General features: G+C 43.4%; 1 protein-coding gene across 1 annotated transcript in view; it reads left to right on the top strand.

Moving 5' to 3' along the window:
* Positions 1-16,955, top strand: part of LOC138515905 (alcohol dehydrogenase 1-like) — a 300,767-nt gene extending 283,812 nt beyond the window's left edge. Inside the window, exon 9 of the mRNA XM_069630667.1 lies at positions 16,718-16,955. Within this exon, the coding sequence (XP_069486768.1) occupies positions 16,718-16,778 (61 nt within the window). The 3' untranslated portion in view covers positions 16,779-16,955. The remainder of the gene's footprint in view (positions 1-16,717) is intronic.
* Positions 16,956-26,985: the final 10,030 nt, after the last annotated feature.

Raw genomic sequence — 26,985 nt, 5'->3', positions numbered from 1 at the left:
TCAAATAATGGGACCGACTCAGGAAGTTGGCAAAGTCCAATTTGACTGTTTTATCATCAATTGTCTAAAACAGGGAGTTACAACGGACATCAACGGACGTTCGCTCGAGCTCTCAATACATTTTACATAAAAACACAATTAGATACTAAAAATATGTCATACGTCATGTCATACTACGTGGCAAATGAGAAAAAACCTACTAGGGATTGTGGTTGGCTCAAGGGGAACATGTAAGTATACTTTCTATACGGGCTTCGGTTGTGGTAGGACATCTACTGTCAGGTGAACAACTTAAGCCTGCCTCTAGTGCAGGTCATCCTCAATACTTATTATGTACACAGAATACTATTGACTCTCAAACTATAAGGCCCTTCAATATAGAGTCCTCTACAATTGATTGGCACACTTGTGCCATGTCTGGGACATTCGACCCCTTAGCAACACGTATGCTTATACCCATGTTCCGGGGGGTGGACATGACTTTGCTTTCCCAACCAATAAGCCCAACATCTCTCGTCGTCCACGCCTTCAGCCATGAAGATTGCCTTTGAACTTGGCCTTGCAATGTATTCTAGTCTTTGGGAATATAAGGGAGTACAGGCACACTCTTATCACCGTTCTGGTCTGCATGCCCAACTCCTGTTTTCATCCTTGGTCCACGTGACAGGAGACCGTAATTGGGCCCTTTTTTCAGCAATTAATTGTCTTGAATTAATATAACTTCGCACTCATAGTGTTCGTTCTTTGCACCTTAACAAGGAGTGATTTAGCTTCTCACGTTTGCTGCCTTTAAAAATAGATAACCGGCCTTGGCTTGCTTCAACTTTTATACCAGGCCAAACTGCTTCACCCTTCAAGTCTGTGACCTCCAGCTAATTCGTTGCTGTGCCACACACAGCTCTCGATCCTTATTTCTCTGTTGGTTTGAACTTACTAAAAGTTGTGGCACTGATGTCCAGACACTTATACAATGGCGGCTTTGCCTGCAGTCTATTCACTACGTATAGCCAGCTTCTGTGATCACTTAATCTACTTGCGTTGCAGTTATTAAATGGCTTGCATTTTCTTCAGTGTGTAATATACACAAATGCAATCTCCTTTCCGCATGGGAACGCTCACTCAATTCCTTATTTCATCATCAGTGTCTATAGGATCCATTCATCTTCATCTTCTTATCTTCTCAGTGCATCACTCTTAATTCTTGTGATGTCACCAGATTCTTTTTCTCTCGTTTTCATATGCCTCTGGGGACCTCTTCCATGAGATTGTCATTTCTTCGAGAATACCTCTGATATGGCTTTCTTAACAGATAACTTTTCTCGAACACTTGTCATTGTATGGTCAAAATTACTGGTGTCAAGCATGGTTCAGTTTCAGGCTTCCTACATACAGTCAGTAGGGGATTGGGACTTCCTGCAGAGGCATGCACCTGCTCCTCTACACTTCCCCCTCTGTTCGAGTCATCGACCACACCTTCCCCTATCTCCACATCTTGATACCTTGTCTTGAAGAAGTGCTTCTTTGGAGTCCAGATCTTCACCACTCCCTTCAGGGAGCCAACTGATTTGTCATGTTCATCAACACTCCAGGTCATGTAACTGCACTGTCCATTTGGATTACAATAGATCCATCATCCCACATACTTCTTGTGATTCTTGGGATACAGGAACTTTGTTCCTTCAGGTTCTACGATGCTGGCCTCTATATATTTTCTGATTTCTTCATCAGTCAATTCCTTGGGTCTTGACCTTGATTCGACATTGATCGTGATTGTCATTCCTACTGCCTTTTTTGCTGTCTTCTTGCACTGCATAATTATTATCCTGATCAGACAAAATCCAAACATTATCATCACAAACATTGCCCCAAGACGTTTGAAGATGTTCGCCATCCATTGTGGATCCCATGAGAAGATAGATGCAAACCAACTGTTGTCTGCAACATCCGCAGTCTCGTCGTCCATTTTGTTATGCAAGCTTGTCAGCAACGTTATGGCCTCTGTCAAGGTCCCATTCTCGTCATCGTGAAGAGGTGTGAATGTGCAACATGATGGCCCAATTTTGGCGCAAACTCCTCCTTCCATCGCTGTGATCATATCAAAAACATATCTATTCTGGAGGATCATCAATCCCATGGCCATCAATTCTTCACTGATAGCATTGAATCCCTTCGTGGTAGTGTTAATTGTCTGCAGACGCTCCCAGCAAGTGATTTTCAACCACTTTATATTTGCCATCACCTGGATTCTAGGTATAAAGATAGTCGTGAAGATTGAAGCAGTTTTCCTGAACAGCCTATGCTCATACGGGATAGCCTCATATGCTTCTATTTATTTTGCTGAAAAGTAATTCTCTCTCTTGGTTAAAATGAGAAATTCAAGTGATCTTCTCCTTCTCAAGTGGGAATTTGCTTTTGGAAATTCTCCAATGTTCAGGTCACTCTGAGGAATCACTAAAGCTGGAACATGAATAAGCACTAGGGAACATGTTCCTACCCAATCCTTGGGCTGCTTAATGTAGGCTTGTCCCACAAGCCCAATATCGATCCATTAGGAGGGCTGTCCCTGCTCCCATTCTGGAGACACCAACGGTAGTCTTGCAACCTACATTATCTCCCACATGATTCTTTCCTTGTCTTCAAAAGCACATTTGTCAAAGTGATCACAAACATTGGACCTGCTTCATCTTCAACCCATGGTAGTAGTTTGGCATGCTTGGCCATGACCTTTCTGTACTTCTCATACGAATTCTGGCTTCAATAAATGAGCTGAACAGGACATCAACACTTCTTCCGATCCCTTCTTGGATTTCACTTGTCCATAGACTAGCAGCTGAGATTGTTCCCAGCATCTAGGCATCCAGGCTATTTCTGTTCTATCAAGACAGTCAATTTGTTCCATTTCTTCTATTACCACGTCATCCTTTCCTGCCCTAGGATACATGAGCATCTTGCTCTTCCATGCAGGCTCCTTTTCCATCGGTGTAGTCTTGATACAATCATCCTGGAATGGAAACGACCATTTCGATCTCCACCACAGAGTGGCCCAACTTCCTTGGAACTGTCCTTGAGTCATGCATGCCGCTAGGTGAATAAGACTTTTGGCATTGTGCTCTGGAATTTCTCTGTAAATGAAAGTTCATCAGCATTCGTGGGATAGGGTATGAGAGCACAAATGTAACAATTATTTTTAAATGTTCTCTCTCCCAACGTTCTCATGTGTGGATAACACATATTGTGACCCAAGTGTGCTGCATTATCCAAGTATTTATTTATCCCCTCATTATCTTCCTCTACGCTTCTCCTGTGTCTCCCTAACACAATAGTTGCAGCCTATGGAAACAATTCTAACGCAGCTCTACTGTGGGGAGATAACACAAAATGTTTTGGCTCTTCGTAATGGGCAAATTAACAGCAGTTCCTGTAGTGGTGAGGATCAAAGGGACATCTGCATTGGCCGAGACATAAACATAATAAGGAATTCTAAGCTAAAGAAACAGAAAACCACAGAGTATAGTTGCACATACGTATATCAAGAACCAACATATTAACCATCACCATTTGTGGTGTTCTGGAATTGATTAGATTGGTTGGGCTTGCTCAATCGTACTGGCTTCGATACTCCTCATTTCTACTGTAATCATTTAAGGAAGGAAAAACACTATTACTCCTGCAGTAGTAACACTTCCTCTATTATTGCCCCAAGCAATCTTCTGATTAGAAGGCCATTCTTAGGATCCTGTAAAAAAAGTATCAATATCAACATCTCTTCTGACAAGAGCAGGATAAGCTTGAAGGATAAATACAAAAACAGCCAATATAAGTCTGTGGGCTTCCCCGTCTGTTAAGACCATAGATTCAAACAAACAGGTATGCAGTGAGAAACAAATGGAGGTATTGCTCTCATTCTCAATCCTCAAATTCGAAATCCAGATCAGGCATATTTGTGATACATTAACATTTTTCTAAAGTTCATTATCAAAAGATTCCTGTCCCTCCTGGCAAAGATGTGCATGCCTGCTATAATATCTATAAGGAGTGTCCAAGTTGAGCCACAGTCCAAATGCACATCTGCATTTAATCAGCCAGTTGATTTATCATCCTTCTTCATCATCGATTGAGTCAGCACACACTGAAATTCTTCTTGCTGTCTTGCTTCTGAATTGACAGTTGGGGGGTGTGGTCTCACCGGTGTAGGACTTCATGTCATTAAAATGAATCCAAGCTTGTCTGACTTGGACTTTTACTGCTGAGGGAGTAACATTTTCAACAACGAATGGTCCATTAAAATGTGGTTTGTGCCACTTACGGGTAAGATTTCTAATTGGGACCCAATCTCCAGCAAATAAATTAGGTGTTGATAATCGTTCAATTGATCCGGTTGATGAATGATTTTCATCTGTGTTCTGAGACCGACCCCCCATGCGCTTGAGTTGATCTGAAATGAGAGAGATGCTACAGGTCATGCATGTCAAATATTCACGTAACTCATTTCCTAACATTTTTGCTATACTCTGGGCATCACTTCTACTCCTCAATGGTGGTGTAAGAGGTGTTCTCATTTGCCTCCCTGTTACTAGTTCATGGGGTGTGAGGTGGTGGTCTGAATCAGGTTGATTCCATAGGGCGTATAAAGCTAAGGGCAGTCAATATAGCCATCCCTTCTGCAACGTTAGCTTAAGTTTGGCAATCCTTTCCATAAGGAGGCTGTTGAGTCTCTCACATATTGGATTCGCTTGCGGGTGATAAGCAGAAGAAAACTTGTGCTTAATACTCACCAGCAGTCCTATCTGTTTGAACACTTCATTGAAAAATGTGGCCCATTATCGGATCACAGCACTTGACACACTCCCCATTTTGGAATGACTTTGCGCACTAGAAGCTTCGCTGCACAAGTGGCATCAGGGTGTATACACGGACCTGCCTCGATCCACCTTGAGAAGGGACACACCACCACTATCAGATATGTGTATCCAATACACACCTGCAGCATATCAACATAACCAATATGTAAATGCTGAAAAGGACCATTTGGTTGAGGAATTACTCCTCTAATCATTCACATGTTATGCTCCGTGGTAAACCTTTGAAATACGAGGCAGTTTACTACATAAAATGTAATGTGTTCTAACAAATTTGAAATAAACCAGTCTTCCCCTAGTTACATGTGCGGGGTTGTGAAGCTGTTCAAGCGCTACCTTTAACAATGCTACTGGCATCACTGGCTTTCCAGTGCTATCCTGTCACCATAATGCTTGGGTCGGAGATAAAGAACAACCCCTTTGCTTCCATAATGCCTGCTCTTCATATGCACTGCCTTGAATCTCCATTAATTGGGTCATTAGTAATTTATTTAACCCTTCTAGCAACACCATAACTGTAACTACTTTCTCTTTGACATTTGGTGTATCAAAACCTGAAATATCTAGAGAATATGCAACCCTTTTGTTTTCTACATCTGTGGCTTCATTCCCGCAAGAAATAAAGTCCGTTCTCTAAGTGTGAGCTGCTCACTTAATGACCGCTATAGCCACTGGGAGTTGTAGTGCTTTAATAAGCCTCTCCAATAAAGATGCATCATGCATTGGAGTGCCTTCTGCACGGAGGTAGCCCCTCCTTTTCCGAGGCGCTAGCCCTACATGTACAGTTGACATCACGTAGGCGTCACATAGGGGGAGTCACTGTACACTGTCACTTCTTGCCCTTTGCGTTTCTCGAGCGCAACAATGAGCACTACCAATTCTGCTGCTTGTGCTGAAAAGTGAGATGGTAGTCTGGCACTTAATACAATCTCAAATTTGCCATTTGTTCTATGCCTCACTTTAGCTTCGCCAGAATACCTTTCCCACCTAGTTTGATCAATTTTCAAAAAAGCATCAATAAAGACAATTTTTCCTCCTGGCAAGACATTCTCCTTTACGCACAGTAAATATACTATATATATATATATATATATATATATATATATATATATATATATATATATATATATATATATATATACTATATATAAGTAATTTGCACAATCATGCACATTGTCACTTTCTATCACTGGCTCAGCTACAAATGTGGCATTCACTATTTTACATCTGACAATTTTGATCGCTGGGTTCAAAATCATTACTTCATAAGCCGAAAGCCCTCTGAGATGTCAATGCACCGTTGGGTTTCTCTAAGATGGGAAACAGAGCACGCTCTACGAAGAGGGTCATAAAGCAACCCATCACAATACTTGTACACTTGTAATTTGCGAATGCAGTGGCTGCCAATGAGTGGTCGCAAGGAAAGTGTCCTTTCATAACCTGGTCTAACAACCCACTGTAATATGCTAGAGGCTTGTACCCCAATGTGGTCCTCCGTGCAAGCACTGCAGTTATGATTGTCCCATTTGTGTGCGAGAATAAATACATTTCCTCTGCATAATTGGGAATTCCTAAAACAGGAGCTGTTCAAATTGCTTTTTTCAACCCTTCAAATCCGTCCTCCAACTCCTCAGTCCATTCTATTTTAACTTTGTCCACTTGTGCCTTTTTAAAGCCTTGTGTAAGAACTGTAATCAAACAGCCAGGCCCTAACATCATTATATAATCCCAAAAACTGTTGCATTTGTTTCACTATATTTGGCTTCGAAGTTTTCATAATTGCCTCAGTCCTTTCAGGTTTCACCTTTTTTCCCTCATGTGAAATAAACTGTCCTATGTATAACAACTCCTCTTGGCAATACTGCAGTTTTTCTGTCAACCCTGTATCCTTTGTCAGCTAGGATAGTCAGCAACTGAATCGAGTCTTTTGTGCACTCATCTTCTGTCGTACTACTGATTGAAATGTCATCTGCATACTTTATCACTGTGCTTTTCAAATCAACATTGCCTAGGTCCATCTGGAGGATCCTGTTAAAGATCGATGGGGACTCACATTACCCTTGGGGCAGCCTAGTATGTTTCAGAGGAGTCTGGCAGAACATACATGAAGTCAAATCTTGTGAGTCCTTGTGCAACGGGATTGAGAAAAATTCATTTTTTCTAATCATTCAACGTGGAATATCAAGCTTCCGCTGGGATACTACATAGGATTGTCTCCAGGTTATGAACTAGAGGAAACTCTGCCTCTACAATCTGGTTAATCGGTCTCATATCTTGTATGAATATCTACGATCCTCCCTTTGTTTTATTGATAGGATACACTGTTGTGTTGCACAATGATTCTGATGGCACCAGATACCTTGCTTCATCAGTGGTGAAACGGTCTTGAATATACCCTCATCAGCCTCTCGAGACATGGGATACTGTCTTGTTCGTGGTAAAATCACTCCTGGCTTCAACTTTGTTTTGACTTCCCCTATCCGTTTCAACAGACCTATGCCGTAAGGACCTGTGATCCAAAGGATGCTCTGCACCTTCTCCCAGTCTTCCTCAGAAAATGCTGAATGCTGCCACATTATGGCCATTCACTGTGGGACTTCCCTCTTTTCTATTCTAATCCAGTATGTGATGCTCATAAAGAACACTACTTCATCGTCTGTTGGATCATCTCTGAACATGACATCGTCAGTAATGTCAGTCAGCCTGTACCCTTCTTCGATAAGCTATCACTATACTCCATGGTCTACCCTCATCCGTTCCTTCGAGCATTGCCATTTCCTTTCATACTATGGCTGTTTCGAACTCTAGAGGGATTGTCTGTCCCCCCTCTCCGTCCATAGTTATTTGTGGTCTGAACAAGAATTTGTTAGAGATCCTCACAGTCTTTCCCACTAAGACAGGTAGCCATGTTAACAGAATGCTCACCCCATAAAGAAAAACCTCTGGCTCTACTGGAATGCCTCGCAGAGCCACTTGCCCTTTGAATGCCAGTATACATTTGTGCACATTCATGTAGTGTATTCGAGGAGTGGAACAGGCTATGCCTTTGTCAGTAAATTAAATCGTCATGTTAAATGTCATCAAATCTCTTCCCAAAATGTTAACTGGTGTCTGTCGTGAATACAACAATGGAACAGACATATCAAACTCTGCTACAGAGAGTGGTAATTTATCAGTAAAAGGAACTTGACTTGTAGCTCCAGAGAACCCTTGAGCATTCATGGCAATACCTGATATTGGATATTTTCCCTCTTGTATACATGAACAAGTAACTCTAGTGTCTACTAAAAATAACAGTTTTGCCTCCTATCGTCACATCGACCCTTGCTTCCTCTTGGGGGTCTGGTGTCACAGATAGTACTGAACACATCAAGTCACCCTGTGTGCTGTCCTATTGTGGATATATGCATACCCGTGTACCTGTAAAAGGATTTCATTCCACTTCAGTGGCACCTCCTATTCTATGTGTCAATAGCTGTCGTGTGTTTACATGCTGCTGTTTGTCTGCACGGGGGTGTGTTGCGAACACCCTTAAAGTGGATTAATTTGTACTTGCTCTGGTTGGGTGTCTGTTGCATTTGCGGCGCTTGTGTCTGCTACACTGTCTGATCTTGGGCACACCCTTCCCTAGTTTGTGTGCTATATCGTGGAGGATAAGCTGTCCCACCTCTTGAGAATTGGCCATTCTGTACATTCCCTTGGCTCCCAGATGAGCACGCAATGTGTCCTAACATCCCACAAGTCCAACATAGGGAGGAGACCATCTAACAAGTCCTCTTTGGTTAAATCCTCCCTGTATATTCTGATCCTCATTTTGCACATTTTGAAACCCACCTTGATTATTTTGGAATCCACCTCTTCCTCTGTAGCCCATAACTCTTCATCGTGGCATGAAACCCATTCCCTCCTTGGCACATCAGCCACTGATTATTCACCTGCGATGTACCCACTGTTTGCTGCATCCCCAATCCTTCTCCACTTGTCAATACTGCCCCTTCTATGGCGTATTCTGACAATTTTCTTCTGAACTAACTTGGCTTCCTCAGTTTTCCTAGCCTCATCTTTCTTCTTGTTTGTCTCCTGCAATAGCCAACAGTGATGCGCTATTGTTAACTGTATCTCAGCTGTGGGGAATGGTTTGGCTTCCATTCCCACCAGTTTTTTCATCTGTCTTTGTACTGCCTTGTGCAATCCTTGACAATATGTCGTAAAATAATGTCAGTGTTTTTTCCCACGGCTCCTTCGTTTCAAGAGTCCAACACTCTTGAATTTCCTGAATGTAAGCAATAGGGTATTCAACATCTTTCATTGTACGTGTCATAATTGCACCCAAATCTGATGTGTCAAGATACTGCACCCAGAGAGCCCCCAAACGTCTGCTCTGCAATTATTAAACGGCACTCCATCATGCGCTGTGTTTGTGCTGTCACACTTGAATACCCTGCTCTTCTCCATATGTCATCAGCTCTCGCCCCAATAATGGCTGCCAAAAGACCCTTAATGTCCCCCATGGCCAATGTGTTTCCTCCTGTCATCTTTTCTAGCTCATATATCCATTTGCTAGTGCCCGATGTCAAACTCAGGTGTTTACACCTTAAATTGTCTTTATCCATCTGCGGCCATGGAATATACTGTTGTTTTGCTCCCCCTTTTTCCAGTAAGGGAAACTGCATAAACCCTGACCCGCACTTGGCTTCCATTATCTGCCTATCCATGGAAGGGACAATCATCCCTGATAGTCTCCTCGCTGGCAACGATATTAACCTGCTCACATATGGCACTGATTCTCTCTTTTCACTATGCGATCGTCCTCGGGGATTTTCTGGATATGGTATGGGATCTGGTGTTCTGTCCTTAGGTTGTTCCAGATCCGATCATCTTACTTCCATGTCTATCTGCAGACTGCCTTCAGGGGCGCATATGCTTTCTTTCTGCCCCCCAAGGAAAGATTCTTTCTCTTTGTCTAACATGTCTTGTCCCCAAGAAGTATAACTACCATCTCCTTCACCCTGGTCTAGGTTCAATCTGCTTAAGGACAAAGCTCTTTGCTCGAGACTAAATAGATTTTCTTCTTAATTTCATGGTTTAAATGCTGGGGACGCATCCCCTTTCCCTCGACTTTCATAGCTGCTACCTCCCTGCAATTCCTGATAGGCCTTATCGATCCTATCTCCGATGCTTCCTATATCCAAATGTTCCTCTTCTAATGCTACTCAGATACCCCTGGTGTTGCTTACTTTAACGGAAGAAACTCTTCTATTCTGTCCCATCGTATTGCTGGACTCGGTTCTACAGCAGAAGGTGATGGGACAAAATGGCTCTGCAGGGGGCATTGGGATTCTGAAAGACTTTGTAGGAGACCAGAGTATCAGGCGGAAGGTCTAAAATTGAATTTGTTATTTTCTATTCATTTTCATTTAAACAATAGTGTGTATTTTCAGCAAAATAAGTCATTAAATAGGAAATTATTGAATTTGACTAACATAGTAAAAAGCTTTTTACAAATTTTGCAATGACTATTTCTAATGATCAGCCCCCGTATATATAGTACACAATACCAACAACCAAGTGTTTTGGTGCCCAAATGGACAGGCAGCATAGTGGGCTTATATGAAAATAAAACAGAAAAGAAAAACGACTGCCCTCGGTTTATACTGTGGAGGTACCTAATTCAAAACCATATATATAGTAGTCATAATAATAAAGTAACTGTCGTGACTTGATGGGCTCGCCCCCTCTGGAGATCGTGGTCACAACAACACCGCTTTGCAGCGTCCGTTTTTCCTTCCAACATGGCGCCAGCATCTTTCCAGCCGCATTAGAGGTCTAGTTTCCTGGATCCTGTTTTTCGTCATGGAAGATTGGCACCGGACTCGAATTCAGCTACGCGTCTCAATGCTCAAACTCTGAGCTCAGCGCATCGTTGCTCGTATTCCTTACCTCTTAGGCAGCCTCTCTCCTTCCTGCCCCTTACCTGCTTGCTTCCGCATATCCCTCTCTCTTCCTACCTTCTTGCGCGTTGTGTAGTCTGCTTCTTCCGCGTTATTCGTCCCAGGTCCTTCCAGGATTCCTTCCCAGACTGATACTGTCAAACCCCTAAATGAACGTTATTTCTGGTGTCTGTCAATCCAGCCCTGGCTGACAGGGCGGCGTCTGGAGATGCGGGCCCTTATCTCAGAGACACGCGCACCAAGAAAAAGGACAAGCCTCCCGAGACAAAGAAAAAGAGCTCCGAGTGTAAACAGGTGAGCCCGGGTAGAACTCGTGACAGTAACACCTGTCTAAAAGAACAAAGCACATTATCGAAACCTAGGTTAACCATTTAAATTATTTTCTGATAGGTTTTCCTTTCCATGTGGGCAGTCTTGTACACTCCTATTGTAGTCTTTCAAAATATGCAGATTAGAAGACAAGGGGGCAAATAGCACTGATGAGTGCTCCTGGCTGCTTTGCATGAAATCGAAGAGCATAATAGGAACATACGAATGAGCCCACATCTTTGTATTTGAGAAATATCTCTGTGACAATTCGGTTGTATATTTGTATCTCTAAATTTATAATGCAGATTAAGTTTGGTGCTCCTTTCATTTTTCACCCCACTCATTCTACTTCCATCAAGCAAGGCTGTGTTATTCTCTGCTAGTTTATATACGCCAAGTGCATCAGTATTCCTCTTGCCCATCTGTTATCATATAGGACAATGGCATCATTGAATGCAGTGAATTCTTTCATCCACTGGGCCTATCTTTGGCCTACGTTGCTAGAATCATCAATGTCAAATTAGGGAGGAGACTGTAATTGCAATGTATCTGACGTGGTTTCACTTATACGAGAAGATGAGGGCATGGCATGAGGGGTCGAGGAAATTTCATCATCACACATGGCTGCTGATTTTCTTTTCTTTATTCTTTAATGAGGAAGAACAACTGCTGTTGTCACTGTGGTGTTAAGTTGGCAGTGATGATGTCGTCACAGTCCAAGTGGCAGTGCAGTTACCAGCGGCATCACTATCATGCTCCATGAAGTACTGAGTGGATTTGGGCCTCGTTTTCCAATCAGGGAAAGAGCAGAGGCTATGTCCAAAATGCACCACGATCAGTGGGCTCCCTAATGGATTTAGGCCTCCATTCATTGGATGTGGGTCTCAGCGGGGCGCTTACTGATGAGCGCCGTGAACTTTTTCGTAGTGGTGTTGTAGAACAAAGCTCACTGTTTGGTAGATAAGGATTGTGGCGGGATCTCTGATTGGCGAGCACCATGACTAGCGATTTTTTCCTTTGCTGCCAAAAATCGAGAAGGACGGGAACTCCGTTTTATGATGTGAGCATGCAAGGCTGGTCATCTGCTCATCGATAATGATGAAAATCTGCAGCCATATTTGGGTGTAGGTTGCACTCCACATCTCCCTGAATGTTAGAGAGGCTTGTGAAATTAGTTGGAGACGCCCGTCTTCCACTGCGCATGTCAGAAAGTAGGATGAGAGAGATGTTTGACACATACCCTGGCCTCATGGTTCCTGTCAACAGTATGCGCAGGAACCTCAGGGCGATGTAGACAACATGTTTGGCAGTCCTGGTGGTGGAGGGAGTGCTGAGGCATTCGTGTTGTTCAGGTAAGAAAAATAGACATATAATGGTATGTATATTTGCATGCAGGTGAGGGCCTGTGTCTGTGTAAATGCTGTGTGAATTAAATTGTGTTGGGAATGTGAATGAGTGTGGGCATGCGTTAATGGGAGAATGAGAATGCAATATACATGTTTTAGCACAATGGGCATGTGAATGGGGAAATTAGTTAAGTGTGAATTTTGTGGAATGTGGGTGTGCAAGTGAATGGGAGAATGAATGGAATGTAAATATTGTAGCATCCGAGTGCTCACGTGAATGGGAGAATGAATGCAGTGTGAATGTTGCAAAGTATTGGTGCACGCATGAATGAGAGAATGAATACAACATGAATGTGCACATGGCAGGGCACAACATTAAGATTCTAGAAGTCGGATCTAAAACGAGCTCCTGGATGTCAGGCATCACCCGGTACCTGAATTTTTAACCCTGTATGGCTTGGGGATGGCCAGTGAAAACAGACTTTGATTGGGCGGAGTTGGGAGAGCAGAGCTCTAGCTCCAAAAAATGTCAGGCATATTTTCTAGCAGTGGAATATCATTTTTTCTGGCATTAGGTGCAAAGGCAGCATGATGGGTGTTTTTGTGTGGGGTGAGCCTACATTGGTGCAATCAGTATGAACAGGTTTATTTAACAGGGACATATCATGTTTTACTATTACTATGGCAAAAGCCAACATGCTGAGCTGGTACAGACACTGTGGACATGTTTTATAACTGCCGCATCATATCATTTTTATTGCCATTATGGACAAAGACAAATGATAAGTGCTCCTATGCAGGGTTTTTTGATGTGTTTCCCCACAAAACCTACTTATTTGTCATCCATCTTTATCTGAGAAACTTGCATTTGGTGGTATCATTTTTATTGCCATTATGGACAAAGACAAATGATAAGTGCTCCTATGCAGGGTTTTTTGATGTGTTTCCCCACAAAACCTACTTATTTGTCATCCATCTTTATCTGAGAAACTTGCATTTGGTGGTCACCAGAATGACTTAGGAATGGTTATAGTTTAAATTATCCTTCAAGTCTTGATTTTCAAGGACTTGGAGGCAGCCATTTTCTAAGCAGAAGCAGCTTCATGTGTATCAGTCACTGCTGTGCTCTCACAGCAACAATCAAGCAATAGTCCCTTACTGGGAGCTTTTGCTTATTGCTACTGGAGAGCAGAGAAGTTTTCATCATGTAGGCAGTTCAACCTTAAAAGATATGCAGTTGTGTTCCGACCAATAGTTCTAAGCCATCTTTCTCTAATTTCATGGCCTTCCAGTGTGCGGGGGAACTTTTGTGTATGGCACTAAACAGGAGTGAAAGCAGGGTGATGAGGGCTGCACTGTATCATATTAAAAGAAGGATATTTTAGGAGGGTTTACTCATACGATAAAAGGATATTTTTCTAATAAAATAATAAGATAAATTCAATGAGTGAGGCTTGCACCCTGTGCTATTTCAACATATACAACATTTCAGAACCCCAGCCAGAAAAATACATTCACATGTCAAATTTAATTTTTACATAATATGCCCGATTTACCATTCATTTTTCAATGGAGTTTCCTCATTGAAAACGCATTTGTAAATAAGTGTCAATGTCTGTTGAGCGCAATAGACTGCGATTAATGTATGCACTGTTTTAAGATTGGAGGCAGGAGGACATCCTAGTTTTCAGATGCAATCTGAACAGCCGATATCTAAGGCTGCAGGAACATGTGGCAGGGACCTGGCTTTTTTCAAATGTGTACACACGCCCACCCACTCGCTCTGGTAGGCAGATTTAGCCACATCACCGTCCCGTAAAAGAAAAGGGGAACTCCCCATGCACACAACATTTATCTCCTGACTTTACAAGATGTCCCAACGTCCCATTTTTTTGCCATTTACCTCGCCTTAAACAGGACCCTGCCCTCCTTAAGGTGTTCAGGTTGGAAATTCTCTCAAAAGCAAAGTATGACATTGTTGGCGAAAAAAATTAAATTTAAAGTGCAATTGGCAAGAAAGCACACAGTGTATGCACTCAGGTTGAAAAGAAAGGAAAACAGTGCAAGGGGCCAATGTGTTTTTGGTAAATCGATTCTGGTGCTTTCAGATCCTAGGGTTTCAGACTGCAGTACCTCCTATGCCTGGATCTTTGCAGACAGGGACTGCGCACCAGAGCCACCTGGGTCCCTTGAGTGGCAGGAAACACCCCATCTGCTGACCAGACAGCCTGGGTGTGTGTGTGTGGAGGCGCATCAGAGCTTGCCTCCTTTAAATCCTGCCGGGTGTTCCTGCTGCAAGCTCAGCACTGGACTGAGGAGAGCAGGGTAAAAAGCATTGCAGTGCCATAATCTGCTGCACGTGCTCTCGTCTCTTGTGATGAGGATTTTCATAAACCCTTTCCAGCATTTGGCTGCTCTCTTGAAAGGGTTTCACCTAAATTGATGCCATGTTATAGGACTGCTGACTAACAGGCTTGTTAGCACCGCAGGAGAATGGAGATATATAGGCAAGTATTGTATTCTTCAACATGTCCACAGAACGAAAACATGCTAACAAATGGGTCTGCCAATGCAAGTGTCTGTGATCTAGTGTACTGCTTGATTTTGCAATGCAAAAGCTCTTTAGTTCTTGAGCATAAGCAGAGGTATTGGCCATCGGCATGGCTGCTAACATGGGGCACTTGGAAATTGTTCGGGCATTTGTTAGTACCATTCAAAAAAGGTGGTAGCAGTTTTCAGGATGCAATGTACAAACTGGAGTAGCTGCTGCTGCTGCCTCCGTGTTGAAAACTGCTCTGCCCTCCAGCAGCAGCAAGCAAAAACTCCCAGTAGGGGACTTTTGCTTTTTTTGTTGCAGCAAGAGCACATACAAGAAACTGCTTCTGCTTAGAAAATGGCTGCTTCCAAGTCCTTGAAAATCAAAACTTGAATGGTCATTTTAAAAATGATTTTCCATAGGAATGTAATTTAAAAATAATGCCAACATATCTTTTTTACTATGTCCAACGTTTTTAAAGCATAACATTTTTTAATGAACTTCTCCCTTAATGTTCAGAAATTGAAACTGTGGTTGAGTGCCGAAAGCACTAACAAAAGCCAACATCAGAAAGAAGAACCGAGTGATCCAACTGTCTGTTTTTACTGAAGACTTCTAAAAGCACAACTATTTCTGAAACTTCGCGTTCAATCAGTGGATCCACTACAACGTCTACTACAATTACATCTAGAATATATCTATTTCTGCGACTGAAACAGCTACTCTTGTAAAAGGGTTATAGGTCTCAACTTCTTCTCCCTTTTTTGTTGCTTCTCTATCTTTCGATACAGCAACCTGACAGGTCCTTTGTGTGGCAATCAGGGTCTTTACACATTATGGAAGTAAATGCACACATGATTTAACCCAAACTTAACATAGGTACAATAACGTTCTTCATAGGGAAAATCTACAAGAAATCAAATTCAAAGTATCTGGAAGCTCCATAAAGACAAAAATAGGGATCAGCCAAATGGTTGTTCATTGACATGAATGGGCTGCTCACATATAGGTTTGGTTACATTCCATAATCACTGTCCTGGGAAAATAGTGTCATTACCCTTCCACTCAGGTTCATCAACGGAGGAGACTGGCTGCAGAATTCTGGGAATCCACCTGATCACTACATTAGGCATCAGGTTGATTGCATTGGAATGGGATCACATCCAAACCACCAGAACCTCCACCAGCACCTCCAATACTTGACTGTATGGAGCTCATTTTGCTCCAGGCCATAATTCCCTACCATCCAAATTTTGGTCATGTGCATGGCAGAGTGCAAAAGTGCAGGACAAAAGGCAGCATACAAGCTTGTACACCACCTTTTGTCTGGCACTTTTGCACTCTGCTGTGTAGACATGGGAGGTAGTCCTTACAATAGATCCCTTTTGGGTTTGCTTGCTTTTTTGCTGGCGAATAAAGTCGGTAGAACCCATAAGGATCTGCTCCAGCTTGAAATTCCATGGCAGCAAAATTACTGGGAGTATTTGTGTGGCTGAGAAGAATGGAGCAGCGAAAATGCAAGTTGAATTCCGCCCTCCTCTCTGACATGAAAATGATTGAAAATGGGGCATGATGTGAATGGAAGGCATTATAGCCTTATGCATGGCTTTTACGCATTCCATTTATGTTGCGCCCCTGACCAAAATGAGCCCTTATGTGTTTCTCACTTGCCCATACTATGATTAAAAGCCTAACAATATGTTTTTTTTATTTCAGTCTACGCACTGTGCTGTTATTTGAGGATCCAAAATCTGAGAGTGTGAAACTGCATGCCTAATCCACTCCAGCAAATCTACTACTCCACAAACATGTGCTCAGTGACATCATGTTCAAAACATCATCACACGTTCAAATGCAATGCTACTGGCGAGAAAATCATGTTACCGTAATGCACAATACATTTAACAGATTCATCCTTCCAATATTTGTTAATTAAAGTTCAAATCAAGTGCAATCATGATGATGATGAACAGGTCTTTCAATAAACTTCTTTTTTTCAAATGTTGATAGATAGTGTTGTTAAAACAAACTATAAATTAGCATGTTTAGTTCGTCTGAAAACGATTTCAGGATTCTAAAAGGTTTTTACTGACAAAGACAGTCTGATTTTCAGAACTTAAAAGAGCAGCCAGCCATGCGTTGTTGTTTGGTCTGGGGGTCTGTGCATTGTGTGGTTGCATGGGTTTATCCAATGAAAATGTGTCATCGATATCTGTCAGAGCAGCATCACAAAATAGTCCCACCATGTTGCAAAGATACCATTCCGTGTGGCAGAATGTGAGTGTGGTTGAGGCTCTCCTTACCCCTGCCACAGGACTGCTAAATAAAGACTAGAAATGCTTCCAAATCTTTATATTTGGAGCATCAAAACTAACCCTCTTAACCTATACAACTGCACACAGGCACAGGATATTAGATGTTGTATTATCCATTATGCCGAAGGACTGCAAACTTCGACTCAACAGATGTTTTGACTATGACTCCCATGATCACCAACTATTCACTATTCTAGCTAGGGCAAGTGGGAGTTGTAGTTCAACACATCTGGAGAGCAAAAGGTTGCAGAGACCTACTCTCTGTGGTCTATAGTCCTATTTGCAGAGGTTCTGGTGACCCATTGTTAAAAATAAAACCTTTGTGCTAAAGTGGAGGCCAAGATAAAGCTTACTGAAAATGACAGCAACAGTCCTGAAGAAGAGGAGTATTCAAGTTGCAATCATGGCATTCCTTTGAATTAGTGGAGTGCCCATGCCAACTCTGAGGTACTCATGTTTTGTGAAGCTTCCTGTACCTCTGCCATATCCCTAAGAGCCTCACATGAAGAACTATTTACCAGTACCTAATGGAAACTTGACGAAATTTAACAAAGCAACTGGCAACACATGCTCTACCAAGGTACAGACTGCCCGTGTCCTTCCCATCACACCAAAACGCACCTCACATGTAGGAAAATCTTAATGAACAACTTTCCTCAATCTAGGACTTCTGCCACTAGCACCATTCCCTGAGACAATATTAAAATCCATGGTGATAATGCTTCAAAACATCTATGTTCGCTCTTGGAGAATGTTGTTATCCTTCCTGCCCTCCACACATTTCTGGATTGCCTGTTACCTTAACCTTAGTAAAAGATTAGAATTTGAAATGTTTTCATCTGAAATTTGCCTCATACATTAAACATTGAAACATGCCTAGTGGACTAATATTGGAAGTCATGTATTACTATGGACGTGTATAGGCATTGTACATCTCAATTAGCAGGTAGAAAACTCTTTCTAGGCATAATAACGTGGGTCAGAATTTCTAACATTGATGCAGAACAATCTCCTCTCTGAGACTGCGGAACAGGATTAAAATCATGATTGATCACTTGTCAAAATACCTTTGTTGGCAATTAGACGAAATTCTCACCAACCCCATGAAAACACCACCTTGAAATGTTGTGTTTTCCCCACCCGGAACTGACAGCTTCTTAGCATGGTTTTCCTCTTAAGCCCAGCCAAAAGTTATATGATTTTAATTTGATATTTTTTCTGCCTATTCTTCTCACCCAAATTAAAATCAGAACTTGTCTAGATAGTCTAGTAGACTATTATTGGGATGCATTCACTCCTATGTACGTTTAGGGACATTTTGCATTCAATGTTAGCCAACTGTGCAGTCAATCAAACTAATGGTCTTGATAGTTGTAAGACAAATTTGAACCTCAAAGCTTAAAAACTGCATCTATCACTAAACTATTTGTAAGGTGTTTAAAACTTGGCACACATAGTACACCTTCCACAATGACCTAGACACTAACACACTTACAGATACGCTCAGATGTGGTGTGTAAACCTGCACTTTTCAAATTCAAATTTGTTTTGCTGACCTCTGTCTATGCTCTGCACACCTCCTGCCAAGGGCTCTGAAACCCAGAGCCATTCTCTGCACATACAAAAACAAGCTCTGCACACGCCAAGCTTTGCTCGTCATGCCGTGAGATATGTTCTGTGCACACTCAAGCATGCTCAACATATATTGGAATTACTGATTTACGCTCTGGAACAATATTGCACTACCAGACTTCACAAATTGGGAGGAAATCCACCCACTTTAATATCTTATATTGAGACTTCCTATACAAATATATCACCTACTGCCTTATGAGCTGAGAGTACAACACAGGTGTACAACCCTGATCCTCGCTGGATGCCAGATGCGACAGCGGGCAGAATAGAACACATGCAATGCTGTACAGCACTGGATTCGAGCGGATCTAATGCATGGTTGTCTAACAAGTTGATCATTTGTAGAGAAGACTATGCAACATGCTTAGTACCTTCGAGCAATACCATTGGGAAAGTAACATGCTTCAATAAGACTTCACTGCTATGAATTTTGAAGGGTACCTTTTTCATTGAAAGTCATCCTCTGGAATCACTTCTGGGATACTGAATAGTATGGCATTGAACTGTTCGCTGCTGGCAATCCATTGTTTATCATGTCTGTTTGCACATTATGGACAACCGTGTAGGTAGAAATCTATAATGTTTCCAGTCGCTCCTACAAAGTCCGGAAATGGTAGATGAAGTATCTGTATGGAACAGATTAATATCAGGAGAGACCACAAGATGGGCCTTTACAACGGTCAAACTAATAGAACTAGCATTTCAACAGATCAACCAATCGACGAATGAGGTAGCAGCAAACCCGTGGTGCCCTTAGAGTGGGAACGTTTTGTCTCTTCACTCTTCGATACTACGAGGTTCGGCTAAAAACATTAACTACTGAGCAAGCAACTTCTGTCGGAATGTCGTACTAGATTTGTAAGAACAGGAAGGGGTAAGAAAGAAAGGAAGGGGCGATTAGAATCTATGGTGCTGTGTTTCCCTTTGTGGGGGCCACTAAGACACTAAGACACCAAGACTTTAAGATCGCCATACACGAAAAAACTAAGTCGGGACAATGTGAAGACCCTTGTAAAAATCTAATTCTTTTTTGATCAAAAAATTCAAGTAAATTAATAAAATAATAAATAATGTGGCATCTGTCCACTGTAAAATAATGTGTTACTTAGCAGTTGGTACTGTAGGGCATGCCAGCATTTTGAAAACACACTGTGGATAACCATGGATGCAGAATCAGTGAATGTCAAAAGGGAGAAGTTTCCCAATGACCCCCTGTATTATATAAAACCAGATTGACACCCAATTCCTATGAAACATTTACCACACTCTTAAACCAAGCACTGGTTAAATAACATAAAGTGAAAAACAGAAACTTTGGGCATTCATTAAATCTTTAAAAGAAGGGACACTAGTTATGTAGCTGACTTTGCCATTCATCCACATATCATCTGTCTATTGGCTTCAATGGCCCCCTCTTGGATGCCAAGGTGTGATATATGCATCCAAAAGCTTGGGCTTGCTCTACATCTTTTTAACATGCTCTACATCTGTTTGACACTAGTTGTCTCCCATCCATCTAGTTAAAACATGACAACAGGAGACAAATCTTCTCTTGCCAGTCTGTGGGTCTAATTTGAGCATGGGCGCGCCTCCCAAAAGAAGCGAAATGGGGTCCTTAAAGCTTTTTCCTGAGATCTGAGGCAGCTCCTTGGTGTTCAAGAACTATTATTAGTGCCCTCAAATCTCCATGAATCTCCCTGCAAGCCACACACTACAAGGTGGATAGGCGAATTCTGGCGAGATCCAAGCTAATTCGAGGTACAGGAAAAAAGAAACTTCAAGGCTATGCTCAAGTCCCAATACCCAATATTATGATACATCACTGGGTAAATGTACCTGCAGCAGGCTCCATGGATCTCATTTTAGAATGCAAGCAGTGACAACTCAGTCTTACATCCTTATGCGACTGCTTAAATGAGAATCACTGACAGCGGCTTTCTGATGACTATGAATGTGGTCAACACTTTCACATAGTGTATGCACCTATGTTTTCTATCCATTCAGATCCCTTGTGACACTGGCAAATGCTATAATATTACCAGGTTTCTGATCCTATTCAGTTACCCATAGCCTGTGTTTCCTTTACCAATGCTGTGAGAGATGCCTATTCGGTCCCACCATACTCAGTTAATTTCTGCTTAGAGGCAGTATTGGCTGCCTTTTTTGCTATGCTGGTACTGCATGGATGTGGTGTTTGGAAGAAAACTGGGCTCTCACAATATAACTTAGAAGAGTAGCAAGGACTGAGCTAGTTTATTAAATTGCAGGACAGAGGCAGTTTATTGAATTCCAATGTAAAATGTCCCCTTGTAACCTTCCTCCCAATCCTAAAACGCTCATGTCTATAACAAACAATATGATTCTGAGAAGGAAATGTGTCTAATACATTGGTGCAATATGACCGTGGCTAGCCCTGGGAAGACACCTTGCTCTGCTTTCAGGAGCAACATTTGCTGAGTCCCTTTTCCATTTCTCATTTAGTTCATTTTAATTCTCTGACACACCTGCTATCCGTATCACATGGCTCATAATTGTCTTAAAGTGTACACACTTGGCAGTAACCTCCTTCCTAACATGCCAGTACTTGTCCAATGTGCTTCATCCTTACAGCAGTCTCCCATTGTTTAAGTGTCCAAACATTGTGATGCTTCCCAGGAGCAAGACCTTTCTGTGCAAAGATAGATATCTGCTGAGCCAGCTGCCTATTACCATGCTGACCTCAGAAGAATTTGCCATCAGAATTAATAACTAAGGACTCCTATAAGGTAGTGACAACCTAATGGAGGCAATCACATAGTGTCATTCTTCAGAACAACTGTGTTTCTAAATTAAATGTCCTTGCTGGAAAAGAAAAAAAACAATATTGACCCTAAAAGTACAGAAAAACAGAAAACATTGGAATGCAAGAAGAACAAAGGAAATATAAGGCTTGGGGGGCGGGGAGGACATATACATTTCCCATGATATGCATGAACGACTGAACATTGCAAGGGGGCCGAAAACAACCCATGGATATTTTGGGAGGTACTTCCCCCAAGAATTTCTTTTAAAATAATAGGTTGAACTAAACATTAGTAGAACACATGGAAACATATAAGCCAAGGTGGTTAGAGAGGGGACAATTTCCAATGAATTCCCCTACCTGTCCAAACATAAGGTGTTATATCTGGGGCAATGAGCATCAATCTGTTAGGCTGCCCAGCAATCTTGATTTACCATACATCTCAATGCATGATCCCAAGATGCCGCCTGCCCATGGACTGGGCAGTATCTGACCGGCCTAAAAAAGGGCATTGCAGCCTTTGATAGTTTCAACTGTTAGACTCTTCGGTGAGTTCTCTGGCCCATGCATGATGTTGCACACATTCAGAAATTCTCAGCAACGGATTGGTCAGGAAGTCTTGGACTACAGCACAATCCATGTCATATTCCATTGCTTCTTCAGTCATGATGACATTGCAGATTAGGCTCATCAAAAATCCCTTGGTGACAGTGCACAGAGCAGAAATAATTTGGAGTTCTCTCACTTTGGCATCACAATTCCACATGTTTGGCCCCAGTAATAAGGGTAGTCATTGTTTCTAAAGGACCCACATGGTGAAGTGATTGGCCCTTGTATACAGTCCCAGTGGCAAACACATAGTTGGCCCCATTTCATACCCAATTCTCTGTTGTGCCAGGCATATGGCTACTCTTTTGGATCTCTAGCCATACTGAGATGGGACAAATGTAATGAAAAAAGCCAACCTGCATGCTGACCTATTGTAATTGTAATTGTTTATTTATATAGTGCTTATACACAAGCGCTTCAAGGCGGAAAGGAAACAAGGGAGTGCAGTCGTCATTTTTAGGCCTTGAAGATTCAGAATGATCTAACAACAATAACTAGCACATTAGGTCAGAGGCATATCTAAAGAAACGTACAGAACAATTCACTACAGTACTAGGACTGGCGACATTTCAGATTGATTGGGGGGTGTTCATCCAATGCAACTATGCATGAGTATTTCAGGAATGGTCAAGCTAGGGAGGGGAGACAGAGGGAGGACCAGGCAGACAGACTTGTTGGGCCTAGTACATTCAAGGTTGTGCAAGTGTGCAGAACAGAAAGCGCTACGGAGGGGGAGGAGACAAGAGCGCCCAGTGCTACAGGGGCCTGGGTTAAGTGCAGAGTGGTTGCCCCTCTCATGGAGCAGATTGCAGTAGTGCCAAGCAGAGTGCAGAGGCCCGGAGGTAATTGCAGGACTGTCAGGGGAGCCTGGAAACTATGAGGCTCTGGAGGTGCACCAGCCAACCAGTGAGTGAACTGAGCAGGTTGGAGAAGAGAAAGAACGAGGGAAAGAAGCAAAGAGAAAAGAGGTTAGTAAGGGAGAGGGAGAGAGACAGAGGAAGTTCTTGAGGAGTTTCCGGAACATAAGGAGGTGTGGCTCAAGACAGAGCGAGGCAGGGAGGCTGTTCCAGAGCGAGTCACTGCAGAGGATAAGGATCTACCCCCAAATCTGTGTTTGGAAAAACGGCTCACCCGCAGAGATTTGGAGTGAGCAGAGTGGAGGGCTCTAGATGGAGAGTATTTGGGAAAAGAGTGCTGTAGATAGTATGGGCCCCTGCCCCAGAATGCCTTGTGGACTATGCAAAGGGACTTGAACTTGATCTTTGCAGCCACGAGGAGCCAGTGGAGTGATTTCAGTGCCGGAGAGATGCGGTCCCTGGGCTTGAGGCCAAGGAGAAGTCTTGCAGTTCTGTTATGGATAAGTTGTAGTGGTTTGAGGAAAGAATTAGGGAGATTGAAAAAGAGACTGCTGCAGTAGCCCAGTCTGGAAAGACAGTGAGCCTCTGGGGGAAGGTGAGAAAAGGTAGAATACCTCTGAGGAAGTGCAGCTGGTAGTGAGACTTTTTGGACATGTCTGTAATGTGAGAAGAGAAGGAGAGAGTAGAGTCGAAGATGACCTCCAGATCGTTTGCCTCACCGGTGGGTGGGGGCGCAGGACCAAGGGAGACTGGGCAGAATGAGAGTGGGAAAGTGGGAGCGGGAGTCCCAATGAGGAGGATCTCTGTCTTGCTGACATTAAGACAGAGATCATTAGCAGCACACCAAGACTGACTTGAGGACAGACAGTGAGGAATGAGCAAGGAGGAAGAAGATGTCGATGGTCCCTGAAAGAGAGCTGTGTGTCATCTGCATAACACTGAAAGTTAAAGGTAAAATCAGATATCTTGTGGGGCAAAGGGGCCATGTAGACGTTGAAAATCAGGGGGATAGATTAGATCCCTGGGGGACATCACAAATAGAGAGAGTGATAGCGGAGTGAAAATACCAAAGTTCCACCTGGCAAGGATGGTCAGAGAGAAAGAATGTAAGCCACATCAGGGCCTAATCTGTGATACCCAGGGTATCACGGAGATGGGAGATCAAGATGTTGCGGTTTACTGTATCAAAAGCAGAGGAGAGGTCAAGGAGAATGAGGACAGAGGGAGAGTTAGAGTGAAGGTTTGAGAGCAGGTCTTCATGTGTGTGTAGAAGAGCAGTTTCCATGCCTCTGGATGCTCTAAAGCCAGACTGATGGTCATGGAGACAACAAACAGATTCGATGTGGAGGGTAAGCTGAAAGATGCCCAACTTCTCCTGGAGTTTACTCAGGAAAGGAGTGCTGGAGATCGGGCGATAGTTTGCCAGAATACAAGGGTCGGCAGAGGGATTTTTCAGCAGAGGGTGCACAAGAGAATGCTTGAGAGAAGTGGGGAAAGCTCCAGTGATGAAGGAGAGGTTGAAGAGGTCTGCCAAGGCTGGAGATAGTGAGTTGATGTTGTCCTTGATGGTTTTGGAGGGCCAATCATCCACCTTTTTGGAAGAGGCTTTCATAGACCAGACTTCTCTAGAAACCTCCTCAGTGTGACTGGGGACAGGGAGGAGAGAAGAGGAAGTGTGGTGGGGTGGCTAAAGGACACCCAGGGGATGATGGTGCATGAGTGGGTATGAAAGAGAGAGGACAGGATGACTTGTGTTGTGGCTGTGAAGTGTGCAGCCAGGGCCGCGCAAAGGGCCTGGGTGGGTGTAATAGAGTATGTGGCTGCACTCGGGTTGGCCATCTCCTTACAGACTTTGATAAAATGTGGCCGTGTTGTTGGATGCTGCGGAGATGGAGGCTTGAATATGGACTCTTTTCTTGACCCGGATTCAGAGTCTATCTTGCCCTTGCAGACAGTGGCAGGCCAGTTTATCGTAGGGTGCACCTGAAGATCCCCATTTCCAGTCTGCTGCCCTGCACTTGTGTTTAAGATCAGCCAAATCAGAGTCATACCAAGAGTTGCACTTTTTGGGAGGCTTCAGTCGGACCCTCATGACAGGGGCAAGGACGTCGAGAGTATTGGAGATGGAAAGGTGAAAGTTAGAGAGGGCTCTGTCAGGGTCGGAGTCAGCTGCAGGAGTAGGAGGAGGGGAGTAGGTGGAGGCAAAGGCAGCTACTGACACTTTTTTCATGGCTTTGAATACCTTGAAGGTGGCGGCAGTGCAGGGTCAGTGCAGGGTGTGCCGGTGCTGACGGAGAAGAAAGCTTCAAGTGAGAGGAGAGAAGACAGTGTTCAGTCCATGAGAGTGAAGTACTGAGAGGGATAGAGAGAGGGATGCCTGTGTCAATGAGAGCATCCAAGGTGTGGCCAGCCTTGTGCGTCAGACCGGAGGGTAGAATGGAGCGAAAGAGCGAGTCGCATAGGTTGCGGAAAGCTCCTAAAGAGTAAGGAGAGTCAAGATGGATGTTGAGATCCCCAGCAGGAGGAGTTGGGAGGTGGAGGAAAGGAGAGAAGATGCCAGGTCAGCCCATTCCGAGAGGAAGAGGGTGGACTGGCCAGGTGGTCGATAGAAGGTGGCCAGAGTAAGAGAAGAGACAGGAGAGAGAGAGAGCCTGCAGACAGGTATTCGAAAGAGGAATAGGCCTGAATGAGAATGGTAGAAACAAGGATCCACTCTGGAAAGATCAGGGTAACACCCCTCCTGGCCTGTTGATCTTGGGCTCAGAGAGGATCTTGTAGCCTTCAGGGAGATGAGTGTCAAAACTTGCAACAGCTCTGTCCTTAAACCAGTTCTCAGTGAGAGCAAGGACATCAAGGTCCAGGTGTTCGTCGAGGCGGCATATGTCAGAGGAGTGCTTGACTGCGGAGTGAGAGTTAAGTGTGGCAAATTGGACCATATTGCCATATTTGAGCAACTTAACGGGGGGCAGGGGACAGAGGTTTCACCCATAAGCAGCGTGGGTGCCAAAGAGATGGAGGCAAGAGAAGGCAGGGGGCAGAAGGGGGTAGGGAAGGGAGCCAGGACAGTAATGCATGGCAAGGGCACCAGTGAAGGAGGGGCCGCAGAAGGCAAGGGAGCCCCAGATGTGTCAGCAGTTGGTCGCCAGGGCACCAGCGTGGGAGAGGCTGACACAGATATCAGTGCTGAGTGTGTGGTCAAGGGAGCCAGAATAGTAGAAGACATCAAAGGAGCCATAATTAGAGCGGCGGTGTGATCAGGTTGATCAAGGAAGACAAGGTGTGCCTAGCCATGAAGGCCATAGGTACAGTTGGCAAGGAAGCCAGTGAGGAGGAAGGTAGAACTTTGATAAGGCGTGCAAGGAGTCTATTAAGAAGAAGGAGGTTGGGTTGAGGCCCTTGTACCAAGACGGTACCATTTTGATAGACATTTGTGATGACCCTGGAGGTCGAAGAGGAGGCAAGTAGGACCTCCCAATGGGTGTCACCATTGATGAGTGAGGAAGAGTAGGGAGAGAGCAGAGCAACCATATTAAGAGTCCATAGGTTGGGGGAAACAACGATGAAGAGTATGTCGGTGCAAGTCTCTCTGGCGGAAGCGCTGACGTAGGTATCAGCGATATGAAGGCCTTGGTTGGAGCCAAGTGTGTCCTTCTTAAGTTTCTTCCTGCCAGACTTGGTGAGCGGTGAAGGGTTGAAGGTAAAGAAACAGTTGGAGAAGATAGGAGAGATTGAGAGTGTCATTATGTAGGTGCACAGAGCATGCTACACTTAACAAGGCTGAGCAGC

Source organism: Ambystoma mexicanum, chromosome 6q (assembly GCF_040938575.1).
Source record: "Ambystoma mexicanum isolate Mex_15411 chromosome 6q, UKY_AmexF1_1, whole genome shotgun sequence".
Taxonomy (NCBI): Eukaryota; Metazoa; Chordata; class Amphibia; order Caudata; family Ambystomatidae; genus Ambystoma; species Ambystoma mexicanum.
This window is presented reverse-complemented; position numbering and strand designations above follow the sequence as displayed.